The 13,796-nt window shown below is 36.4% G+C and overlaps 1 protein-coding gene across 1 annotated transcript in view; it reads left to right on the plus strand.

The window, feature by feature from the left end:
• Positions 1-13,796, plus strand: part of LOC140165727 (spondin-1-like) — a 176,045-nt gene that overhangs the window by 149,695 nt on the left and 12,554 nt on the right. The window contains exons 6-9 of the mRNA XM_072189035.1: positions 2,131-2,279; positions 2,779-3,027; positions 4,591-4,795; positions 5,360-5,590. Coding sequence (XP_072045136.1) covers positions 2,131-2,279; positions 2,779-3,027; positions 4,591-4,795; positions 5,360-5,590 — 834 coding nt within the window. The remainder of the gene's footprint in view (positions 1-2,130; positions 2,280-2,778; positions 3,028-4,590; positions 4,796-5,359; positions 5,591-13,796) is intronic.

Below are 13,796 nucleotides of genomic sequence, written 5' to 3' on the forward strand. Positions count from 1 at the left end.
GAAAAATGGATATTAATTAATTTGACCAATTTGATCAGCATAAATTGAACTGGTATTTCTGTGTTCAAAGTAGAAACCAGCTTAGATATATTATCTTATGATTAAAGAGCATTGATATGATATCAAAAGATATGGAAATACAACATGAGCTTGCTGGAATTAACAAGAAATATACCTTCAGCACCACTTCCACCTCTTGCTAAATATCCTGCGTTAAAACAACTAAAAGCAGCTCATACAAAAATGTGCTCATATCATAAACTTAGCAAAAAGCCCAATGATTTATGGGTAAAGCAGGCTTACATCATACATGATGTATGAAATGAGATTTTCCTTTGCTCACGGGGTATGGTGTTTCATGTTTCACAAATATTTTCCAAAAACATTGCCAACCTTTTTCTTGAGTTATTGAATCCACAACTTTTCATATCACAGAATATTATGAGAAATTGTTCACCTTTGGTGCATCTTTTGAAATTCCGTACATTCCATTGTTTTTACAAGTTTGTTGTGATAAATACGTGCTCATAAAATAAATTCTACCAGTTGTTGTGAGACAGTTATCAAAATGCATGAGAATGGAAGCAAGAAAAGAGAATATTTTGTCTGTCTGTCTGTCAGGAATATAACCTCTTTCTACACCTTTGAAGAATTGCAGTGTTCCCTCCAGTCAACTCACTATTTTGTTTTCAGAAAAGAACATGGCTAGAATTGTAATGATCTACATTTGCTTAGGTTATAGACTGGCTGTACTAATCAGAATAAGGTAGAATACATTCTGTACGAAGTGGAGACAAGATTTGATTCAAGTGTTGAATAACTTTTCTTTTCTTTTTCACTATATGCTTCTTGGAGGGAATGGGTGATTGTGCATCCTATTTTATTATAGTTTACCTTTAAAAACATGGAAGGGCTGATAAAATGTCAAGGGTGATGAAATATAGAATGAGTTGAAGGGAACCCCACTTATAGGCCTATATGAATACCCCAGGTGCTTCACTGTACTGTGGGAAATGCATGAATAAATACAAATTGAAATTGTAATTTTATTTTAATCATTCCAATTCACTCCAAAATTAACACAAACAGCATAAGCAAATAAATTACATTGGAATAAAAGGTGTCAGTAACCTATGGTTGCTGGGTCTTTCTGCTATATGGAATATGTTATATGGAATATTGGGAATTTTTATATCATTTTTTTTCCATATGTATAGAAAATGATCAGGACAGTATGGGTATTTTGACTATAATTGTGTAAGAGGGTCGCCCAAGTGACTTCAAATAATTTATTATGACTGACATTATTCTATCAGCTATAGGTATGTGAACATAAATGTAAACCTGTCTATTTCATCCCCATCAATAATATGCCAGTTTCCTAAACAAAAGATGTCAAGTTGATCCAAACACTTTGGTTTGGTTTTTGAGAATGTTGAAAGTTGCCCTCCTTGTCCCCAAATTGACCTGGCATAATGTGGGTAGTATCATCTTTTGGGCTCAAAACACAAAATTGAGCTAACATTGTGGGAAGTATCTTCATTTGGGTCTATCATTGAAAATCCAACAATTCACCCTGACAGTGCATATTTTCAAATTTCTATGCATACATTTGTTCAGGTAAAAGATTTAATATTAATAGTTCTAATGCATCTCAAGCCCGGCCCCCGCACTCCGTGCATCCGCGGGTGTTCATGCTTGTCGGTGAACTTTAAAAACACCCCTTTTGCATCTCATTTCAGCGAAGTTTTTAGGGAAAAACACCCCTTTTTAGCGATTTACGCAAATTATTTGCCCTTCGACAATGCCCCTATTTTCGCTTAAACGCAAACGATATTTCTAATAAACCCTTTTCTGGCAGAAACGCGTAAGCTGCTCGATGAAAATACCCTTTTTTTCAATTTTGGTTTGAAAAAACACCCCTTATTTCGCGAAGTTTTCGACGAGCATGAATACCCGCGGATGCACGGAGTGCGGGGACCGGGATCTCAAGTGGCAACTGATCATCAAAACAGTTCACATTAGTGATCAAAAATATTTTCATGTGGTATATAATCACTCTAGCATTAATGTATTGTGCCTATCTCAATATTAATGAAAGATGTTCTCTGTCTTCTCCTTATTGTTTAGGTTATGGTGACCATTGGTCTGATTTGATTGGTGCATCCCACACAAGAGATTACACCATATGGGAGTATGATGGCATGTCAACACCAGGAGTCAAACAAGTTGCTGAGCTTGGATCCCCTATAGCATTAGAAAGGGAAATCAGAGCACAGGTAGGCCTACACAGTTACATTGACTAATTTAGATACAGTATAACAAATTTGTGTGTGCCAACTATAATTTTCACTGGGCCAAAATTGCAACATACAGCCTCTGAGTAAATACTGGATGTAGGAGCAAAATTTGTTCTCAACTTGAAGTTCCTTTTGAGGGAGGCACTCTAATAGCTTCTAATGGGTATTTATGGCTCTGATTTTTGAATGCAGTCTAAGAGATTAGGTTACCATAATTGCAAAAGAAAAATATATGAATTTGCATAAATGTGTAAACTTTCCATAGCATGTTACTTCAGAACTATATTCCTGATTTTTGACAGTATTTTGTGGTAATTTAGGTCTTTAAGAACTGAGGTGTGCCAATATATGTGTCTTGAAGGAAGAGTCTTGCTTCCGGAACATAATTTTGAAACCATTTAAGGGCAATCAAAATCAGTGATTGCCATAAATAACAAGTAGCAAAAACTCACCAAGTCTTTGTCAATTTTTCCCACAGGGTAGTAATATTAAGACAGTCATCACAGCTCCAGGATTGTGGCCAGCAATTGGAAATATGACAGCACTCTTCAGAACGAATCGCCCCCATAACCTTGTTTCTGTCTTGACCATGCTGGGACCCAGTCCAGATTGGTGTGTGGGAATTAGTAAAGCCAACCTATGCACTGAAGATTGCGGATGGGAGGAGATGAAGGTGTTTGATTTGCAGCCATGGGATGCAGGAACAGATAGTGGACTTACATACAGGGTGAGTCATGAATAAATGACTAGCCTATAGACAAATCCGACGAGCCATATTTCTACACCTCACTGGCGGCCATAGCTGGGGGCCATCCATCCATTTTACAGGATGCCAGTGTCATAGGCGTGCAGCGTTTACTGCTGCCGTGAAGCTGCGCAAGTGCTACACGCTCCAATGCGCTTGCGATAGTGGGCGTCTTGGATCGCAATCCAAACGAACTAAGCTAGTTTGGCGCGGATGGCCCCCAGTTATGGCCGACTTAATCCTGACCATCACTTGGCTCGTCTGATTAACCTATAGGATAAGGAAACCGAACATAAAAACTCTTGACCTATTTTTTTTTTTACATTCTTATATAATCACAAATGAATCAAGTGTTAACTCCTGAGCTTTAAGGCGCGGCATATTGATCTACCACTCAGGTAAATGACTTTCAAGTAACCCAATATTCCAATTTAATATTATCCAAAAAATGCACCCAAAATTGAATTTTTGGGCTGTTTCACTGAATCCAGCAAAGAAAGCACCCAATTGGGTATGAATGAACATCCAGTAAGAGAGATTGATCAATAAATAAATAATGGGAAAATATCAATTTCCTGAGCCATGACAGGTGATCTCCAAAGTAGCCCAATTTGGCAGGTAGCTAAACCATGTCATATGGATCACTGGAATGAACCTTCAATATTATATCCATCATTAATATATTCTCATTCATTAATTGGTTAAATGAGTATCATGTGACCAAAAATAGTTTAACTATTTTGCAAAGCAGTCAGAAAGCAGATTGATGAGGGAATGGGGTACTATTCAAGTACTATTTCCCTAGGGAGATAGTAGTACTATTGCCCTATGACCTCCATGCTGCATTGCAGTTCCTAGTGGTGGGTGCAACTCGCAACGTACGCAGGATTTCAGTACCGTTGCGGGGTATTAATGTGTAGAAAGTCATGTTGTCTTGCGAAACACACAAACAGATGCACTGAACTGCAGCTAAAATACGGTGGCTTCATGGCATAATCTGAGTTCAGTATCAGGATCAGTATGTCAATATTGATGGTGAAATAACAGAGAACATGGTTACTCACCCAGGCTACTCGTTTAACGGCGGTATTGTATTAGAGGGTGCAACATTTTCACGGTAAGCTTTAGCCATGTTAGCTATATTCAACTGTGTGCATGCTGCGTGCATGTGCATCAAAACAAAGCAAGGCCTGAGCCTAGCCTTGACTAGACCTAGCCTACATGTATGCGTTTCTAATATATTTAACCAATCAATGAACAAGAATAATAAAGGATATAAAACAAATATTTACTGCTCTAAATTCGGGATCTGGTGGAATCTATTGGTCCCCTCGGTGAACTGGAGACTGTGAGCGTACTATTTTCCCTCGACCTGGCGGTCTTGAGAAAATAGTAGGCCCATGGTCTCCGGTTCACCTCGTGGACCAATAGATTCCACCAGATCCCTCATGAGCAGTAAATAACTAAATGTTTGTATTATTATAATCACTGTATATCTGAAACCAGCTAATTGGATCTGTTCTTTTGTGTGTTGACTAATTACAGGCAGCTAATGCACCAACCAGACCACAAGAGCCAATCCATGCAATAACTAGTTCATTCCCAGCCAATGAGCAGTCACCATTCTATAGTTCATCACGTGTACCCATTAGACCATTAGCCAGAATCTACTTAGAACGGATAGAGTTAAGGGATACCTCATGTGATGAACCAGTCAATACAGGAGAAGATGATCTCAACCTAAATCATGGTAATATTACGACTACACTTTACTTTGGTTACCTCAAGTTTGTGACGTAGATGCATATTTCATTGTTGGCACTATGGAGTTGTGTGCATTAAGTTAATTGTGCAGAGTGTACAGGCAGGGTATTTCATATCCCATGGTACATGTGTACAAGGGCGGTTTGTTGGCAAGCTTGCGATGTAATCGCGAAAAAAGCATTGACATCACTACCAAACTTAAGGTGAACCAAAGATAGATATTTGCTATGTGCTGGCACATGTAAAAGTCATACAAGTTGCTGTTGATTCAGCATTTTGGGAAATCCTATAAGCCTCTGCTGTTGTGTACTTACCCCTGATTGTCTCGCGTCGCCAATTGCAAAGTGTTTCCCTTGTTTTTAAAGTTGCGATTCTAAATTTTCTTACATTGACCTATACACAAAAGGAATATATTCACACATTGTTATTTTTGTAGTAGCAGCTTGGAATACGAAAATAAACGTAACACAAAAATGTCAACTTTTATAGCACATGAATGATTGAGAGAAGCAAAATGAAATGTTATCATGTAATGCTTGTATTAACACAGGTGGTGGAATGATGGTAAAACCTGGGATGACCAAACCACCTATGATGGTAAAACCAGGCATGACCAAACCACCTATGATGAATAAAGGCAATGGAGAAGATGCACCTACTATGCCACCCAAACAAATGCCACCTAAGGAAATGCCACCTAAAGAGATGCCACCTAAAGAGATGCCACCTGCACAAGTACCTGTAGAACAAATGCCACCCAAAGAAATGCCACCTAAAGTCAGTAAGTATAACACACTTAGCCACTCTATTATGTCACCCAAAGAAATGCCACCTAAAGTCAGTAAGTATAATACACTTAGCCACTCTATTATGTCACCCAAAGAAATGCCACCTAAAGTCAGTAAGTATAATACACTTAGCCACTCTATTATGTCACCCAAAGAAATGCCACCTAAAGTCAGTAAGTATAATACACTTAGCCACTCTATTATGTCACCCAAAGAAATGCCACCTAAAGTCAGTAAGTATAATACACTTAGCCACTCTATTATGTCACCCAAAGAAATGCCACCTAAAGTCAGTAAGTATAATACACTTAGCCACTCTATTATGTCACCCAAAGAAATGCCACCTAAAGTCAGTAAGTATAATACACTTAGCCAATCTATTATGTCACCCAAACAAATGCCACCTAAAGTCAGTAAGTATAATACACTTAGCCACTCTATTATGTCACCCAAAGAAATGCCACCTAAAGTCAGTAAGTATATTAATACACTTAGCCACTCTATTATGTCACCCAAAGAAATGCCACCTAAAGTCAGTAAGTGTAATACACTTGGCCACTCTATTATGTCACCCAAACAAATGCCACCTAAAGTCAGTAAGTATAATACACTTAGCCACTCTATTATGTCACCCAAACAAATGCCACCTAAAGTCAGTAAGTATAATACACTTGGCCACTCTATTATGTCACCCAAACAAATGCCACCTAAAGTCAGTAAGTATAATACACTTAGCCACTCTATTATGTCACCCAAACAAATGCCACCTAAAGTCAGTAAGTATAATACACTTAGCCACTCTATTATGTCACCCAAAGAAATGCCACCTAAAGTCAGTAAGTATAATACACTTGGCCACTCTATTATGTCACCCAAAGAAATGCCACCTAAAGTCAGTAAGTATAATACACTTAGCCACTCTATTATGTCACCCAAAGAAATACCACCTAAAGTCAGTAAGTATAATACACTTAGCCACTCTCTTATGTCACCCAAACAATGAAGGGCCCCCTAAGATTTTTGTTTTGTTCTGTGTTTATTTGTGAAATTCGGAAGTAAAAGATGCAATTCTAGATGATTAAAGAGATGAAGTTGCTGTGAAAAGTAACTGCCATTGGCAATTTACGCCCAACAAAAATTCCTGTAAAATTGACTTGTTTCAGAGGATGGTTCGTACTATTCATTGAACAGAAAAGAACAATCAAACCCATCCAAAGTGTTACTATTAAATTTACAATTACAACTTTACAAATAAAGTTAAAATTTTAAAAAGACATTCATTGTTGTTTTTAGTGTAAAATATTTAATTGTTGCATTCTTGAAAGAGGTGTTGTCAAACAATTTGGGCATATGAGGCTTCATTTTTCATTTATTTCCATATCAAATACTTACATATACATCAAAGTCAGTAAATATTAACAAAACAGTAACAAAACAAAACAGTAAAAAAGAACTATCAACTCCCATTAAAGGTCCAATTTTTGGAAATCCAATTTAAATGACTTACAAAAAAATGGTTGGTGCCTCGCCATTCAGCCATTCAATCTGAGTGTCTTCCCAATCAAATAGCATGTGCGTCTAAGTCTGGCAATATTGGCAGTGGAAATACCTCCTCCATTAGCCTCTACATTGTTTTTTTTAATTAATCCTTATTGAAAAGAATGATCTCCTTAAGTGTACAAAGTGAGGTTGCAAAAGCTCTAAAACCTTGAATCTTATGTAACATTGACATTTTTCACAAATAAAATCATGATAGAAGAAAGTAGCTCAAATGTGTGGGTAGTTTTATACTGCAAATGTATTACTTTTATGAAAAAATATTGAAATTGAAGAGGTAGTTACAGGAAATAAAAATACTAAATATAAAGCCATATGAGTATGTAGAACAGAATCATGAGGATTGGTAATGCATATGTCATTTACAACAAAATAGTTACATATGTCTGTGGGCATACGCGCCACTTCAAGTTTATACAAGAAATTGCCGTTGTTACTCCTGTGCAATGAGACAGAGTTTGACTGAGTGATTTACATGCGTGCTCATGCAACATGATTCCAGACTGGAAAATAGCAAAGAAGTGTGAATGGGAATTTGAGTTCCACAATTTACGCTAGGAAGTTGTTGAGTTGGTTGACTCCCCTAGGCTAGGTAATTCTGCCTTCTCACTTATTCTTAAGATAATTGTAGATGGATCGTGATGAATCTGAAGTGGCACTTGGTTCTGCCAGGCCCTGTGGTTGCCTACTCACCTAACCATTTAACTAGCAGACTCTGCAATTGATCAGTAGCCTAAAACCATCTCTTTGAATCGCTAAAATGGCAAGATGCACCCTGACAAGTTTGATGTTGAGAATTATGAGGGTTGTTATGTCGTAATAGAAATCAAATCAAATATAGTTTTCAATATAATATTAATCATTGGCAACAATCCTAAAGCAATCATCTTTTACTACCTTTGCCTGTCAAAATCGTCACCATTTTCATCACTACCATGTCATTGTCATTACTATCATCATTCAGACAAAGGATGACATTGAAAAAATGTATCTCAGTGTAGTTCTTTATTGCGCATAATAAATGGGTGAGTTTGGTTCTAGGAGTCAACTTGGATTCAAACATAGGTAATGGATAACATTCAGTCAAACCTGGGAGTAAATTCTTTGGAAATTTAGATAAATGTGAAACAGAAGAAAAATCTATTTGAAAATTTATGATAATTGGGACAAAATAACTTCATCTCAGTATGTGTGCATTATTTTGTACAATTTCTCAAACAACAAGTGGTACACATTTATAAATCTATTTCATATACAAGAATTTTTCTGAAGTACCATGGGTTTTTGTCAGTTTATTTCTTATTACAAGCCAACAAATAGTTAGATTTGACATATCCATTGGTTTTTAAATCAAAAATGGAACATGTTAAGCATAGTGGTCACTATCCTAACCCTAAAGCTGAGTTTATACTATATCACTGCACGATAGTGATTGGTTTTGAGCCAATTAGGTAGAGCGTTTTTGTTTGTTTTTTGCGTTGAGAAAAGTGCACTACTTTGTTGATCAAATACCAATCACTCGTTGCTTAGCGATGGAGCATAAATTCAGCCTAACCCCAATTTCTCAATCCTAACCCTAATCCTAATCTCTTTTGGGTGGCAGTCTGCCTCAGTCATACCTTAAACCTGTTGTGAAATAATAAGTATGACCAGGTGACAATATTTAATATAAACATTAATATTCTAATTCTTACTCCCTTTAAAGGCTTAATGTACGATTTCCTTCACATTTTAAATTTGTCATTATATATTCAAAATGCTGAAATAATACTACTAATAATTATCGGGAATGGTTTCTGTCCATTTTGAGCTGACATAACGAGGTAAAGTGAAAGAAACACTGCTTGTTATTTTGAACGTTTAACACACAGTTCTATGGGAGGATATAAAGTCATAATTCTTTGAATTATGACTTTATGTCTAACTTTGCTCTGTTTACCTACAAACACAACAAATTTGGCTGATTCCATTTAGGTGCAAGTTGTGACATGTAAACATTACAAATATGCCAAAAATCAGGTTTGAAAAAATTAACCAAATTCATATTATAAGATCGTACATTATGACTTTAATAGAGACTGTATATTCAAGAACCTACAATTGCTGAAACTGAATAACATGTCTTTGCTCCATATAGCCAGATTTGATATCACACACAAAGCACAGAATGGTTGCCTATCCAGCCAGCACTTGTTGAATTATACAGTAAACCATGCATTAAATATAAGTCTATTTCAAGCAATTCTCATTCAGGTGTCATTTTAAGGTGACAATGCTTGTTTCTATCGCTAATAATTATTATTGTTGGTAATCTTCTACAACTATTAGAATTGTTTTCAACAGTTTTCATTAAAAAGCAAAAAAAAAAGAGGAAAGGAGAGAAGAAAAGAGAAAGAGGGAAAAAATGAGAGAAAAAAAAGAGAAAAGGGAGAAAAGGAGAATTGAAAATGCTAAATTGCACATATAGTAGGCTCATGCCTAAATCGCAGCCGGGTCAATCTATATAGGTCTGTGATTATTTTGCTTGAAGGCGGGTCCTCTGCTCAAAAGCATGTGAAAATTACGGCGGGCCCACCGATATGCAGGTCCCGTCACATTTTGTCACCAAAGTCAGTAGGCCTATTAAGACGGACTCCATGCTGACTTCAATTCAACATCGATCCATGCATGCTTTAATTGCGAATCTCAAGTCTTAGGCCTATAAAGTGTCAGTATAACATTTAAAAGTTTACAAATTGAGTTCGGGCCTGTTTTTGTTTCAAAAAGCAATGATATATAGTGTAAAAATGATGCACCAAATGGCTTCAATTGGACCTTCATTTTGCAAAATTTCCAAACTCAGACACCCCTTGCGTATACAAACAACTGCCCGTTTTCGTGACTGTATTTAACACCCACCACTTGATGTTTAAATCAATAATTCATACAATAACAGTGAAAAAGTGGCTTCAATTGGCCTGTCATTTTGCAAATTTGATATTTTCAGCTTTTTCAAACTAAAATTTTACACAATAATAGTGTCAAAATGGTCCACCAAATGGCTTCAATTAAGTCTTCATTTTGCAAAAGTTTCTCACTTCTGAGGGGCCACATCCCCCTCAGACACCCCCTGTGTGTCCAACTTTATGGGTACATAATTATAAAGCAATAATTCAGACAATTAATAAAAGTCAAAACTTGTCCACAAATAGTTTTGATTGGGCAGTTTTTCAAAATTTTAGGCTTTTTCAAACTAAAATTTTACACAATAATAGTGCCAAAATAGTCCACCAAATGGCTTCAATTGGGTCTTCATTTTCTAAAAAACACGACGCAATGGCCGCTTTAGAAAATCCCCGACTGCTCTGGATCCGCCACTGATGTATGATGTAATTGATGTGCACTTCAAAGTAGGAGGTTTTTTTCAACATTTCTATATTTTGTATTTTTTTACTTCTGTAAATGTTGAAGAAAAACACCATATTCCTAGGACACTAGGATCTACAATATGCCATCTGACAGGACACGGCTATGTAAATCCCAACATGAACATCATACAAAAACTCATACTACACAACATGAGGCCAAATCTTGAGCCATGCTCACTGTAGAGGTTATTGAACTATGTCACTTGGGATGAGATCATTCATATGCAGTGACAAAATTATATCAACCAGCACTACCTTAAAAAGATGACAAAAGATAATACTGGGGATATACAGAAAATGGGTCATAGGGTTAGTACCGGGGTTTAGATTTGACTTGGTGCAAAGTATGATATACCTTTATTATACATTATTTATAGCAGTAATTTGTTTTGATGATGTTGGTGTATTGATGAGGCCAGCACCACCTCATAAGGCCAAAAAAAAAAAAGGTTTTTCTCAAAGCTCACGAGAAATTTAAAAACAAATGCGAAATGCGATTTTTTTTTTTTTTTTTTTTTTATCCCGACTTTTTTTCATGGTATTTTGAGAAAAAAAGTCTGATTTTCATTTTATTTTTTTTGGAAAAAACTATAAAAATTTTTTTTTTTTTTTTGAAATAAAAAAAATTTCCGCATTTGTTTTTTGTCAAATCGTGGGATTTTACAAACGCGTGCGCAAGCTTTGAGGCGAACCTTTTTTTGGGGGGGCCTAATGATTGGGATTTACTGAAAACAGGTCATAGGGTTAGTATAAGGTTTAGATTTGAATAGATGCAAAATATGATATGTGTTTATTATTATTATATATAATTTATAGCAGTAATTTGTTGTGATGATGCTGGTCTGTGTCAGTAATAATGAGGATTCATTTTGATTATGTGTCATTGGTAGAATGGATTTATGTCTGGGTGGTTTCGGTCTAGTTACAATTTTGAGAAAATTTAGTTTTATTATACAAAATGTCAAGGGCATGTGTGGTCCAGGAGTAAGGCTAAAAAAAAAAAATTGTTTGTTTGTCCTCCACAACCATTTGAAAATTGGTGCGGGCGGGCGGATTTTTTTTTTTTTTTTTAAGAGCATACAAATTTTCCTATTTTGTGAGTTGATCGGCAATGGTAGCCACTGTTTCAGTAGGAGAAACAGTACTCCACGGTCCATTTCTTTTCTCCCCCACCGCTATCTCCAGGCCGGTAAATTGATCATCAGCAGTAGCCGGAACATCTGACATTACATTATTAAATAATTCCCGTAAATTTAGGGATATAGGGGCACTTACAAGGCGATCTACAATCACTTTCCTTTCGCGCAAAACAAAACACATACGCAAACTGCGTAGTTCGCCATGTTTGGACTGCATCACTTGAACGTTGTTATGCAGACAATATAAATCACCACGTGAAAATATAAAAAAAAAAAAAAACTATTACATATATCATTCAAATATGTATTTCAAATGTATGAAAAATATTTTAATACAATGTATTTAGTACATTTTTGTAACTTGTGAGAAAAATCGGTATATTTACACATTTTCACCCTGCGTTTTTGTCCACAAACAACGCTAGCTATACGATATAAATTCAGTTCTTTTAATAGTACGATCCGAGTACAAAGTTCACAACGAAATATAGATTTGTATAGTGAGTTTTGACATGAGGACACGCGTATGATATGGTCTGTGTAAAAGGCCTAAATCAAGACGTAAAAGTCGTAGAAAGGTAGAAAATCCAACAAAATCGATGTTTTTAACTTACAGTTTTGGGGAAAATGTTAAAAAAAAAAAAAATAGAAAAAAAAAAGTTGTAGGCGCTAGGCGTGTAAAAATAGGTGCGGGCGGTCGAGGACAAACAAACAATTTTTTTTTTTAGCCTAATATACAGATCATAGAAATAATTGTACCTTTCTGGGAACTAAACGAGCCAATTTAGCAAATATCAGACAGAAATTAGTTAGAACTGTTTGTTTAACATTACTACTATGTGTGGTTTAAGGGGGTACTACACCCCTCAATAAATTTGTGACTATTTTTGCATTTTTCTCAAAACTAATAACACCCTGGTAAAAAAGTTATGTATATTATAGGGCAAGGAATCCGATTACTACACTGGAATTTCAGTGACCCAAGACAAGCGGTTCGACACTTGTGATAGAAAATGAGGTACAGCTAGGATGTACCTTGTTTCCTATCATATTCACTGAACCGCTTGTCTTGATTCACTGAAATTTCAGTGTAGTAATTGGATTCCTTGCCCCAATAATATACATAACTTTTGTTACCAGTGTAGTATTAGTTTTTGAGAAAAATGCAAAAATAGTCACAAATTTACCACAGGGGTGTAGTACCCCCTTAAGCTTTTCAGGCAACAAAAATAGTCTTCCGATACACTAATTTGTGCATTAAACAAAAACAAAATGACAAATGCAGCAATTTTGGTGACAATTTATTGCATTTTACAATTCATCCCAATTTATCTTTCCAACCCATTGCTATGCCCTTACAGAAAAAATTTCAATTGCATAAACACAACAGTATGTGATGTGGGTGAGTGAAATGCTGATCAAACCAATTATATATCAACCAATCAGGAGTGAGTTGTATTTACTTGCGCATCATACGCTGCAGCCAGGCTTTCATTTATGCTGTATTCAATCCAATGATATTGTTACTGTGGACTATCTATAATAAATTACTGAGTTTTTCGAGTTGGTAAGGCTAAAAACTTCTACGCTTTTACATTATTTCGAAAACGGATTTTTGCGCTATGTAGAGTAAAGTTGTCCGCACCCCAATAAAACGTCCAATTTTGTTTTTGTTTACGTTAAGGGTGTCAAATTATGTTAATTAGTTTCAACGGCACTAGCAGCGCATCTGCATGCTAAATTGCATACACTAATGCACAAATCAATTGTAGTCCCGGCCCCCGGGGACCTACCCGGGGATGTAAAAGTACTAGCAGTGCACTGTATGCTAATTTCATGTACACTAAACCTTATCGGGGATGTAATTTTGGAAACTGTTACAAACATGTTACAGTCCCCCCTAGCCCCGGGCACCATGTTGGAAGTCCCAGCGAGTGTTTCACCCGGCACAGTTGTGAGTACTTTTCTATTACGTCTCGGGTACACTCCCGGGTAGATCCCGCCTGTTTGAGAGGCATTACATCCCCGTACATTTCCCCATTACATCCTGTCTAAGTCCCCGCCGACTCCGCTATTGCCAGGCCCCTTACGTCCTG

The sequence above is a fragment of the Amphiura filiformis genome, chromosome 12 (assembly GCF_039555335.1).
Source record: "Amphiura filiformis chromosome 12, Afil_fr2py, whole genome shotgun sequence".
Taxonomy (NCBI): Eukaryota; Metazoa; Echinodermata; class Ophiuroidea; order Amphilepidida; family Amphiuridae; genus Amphiura; species Amphiura filiformis.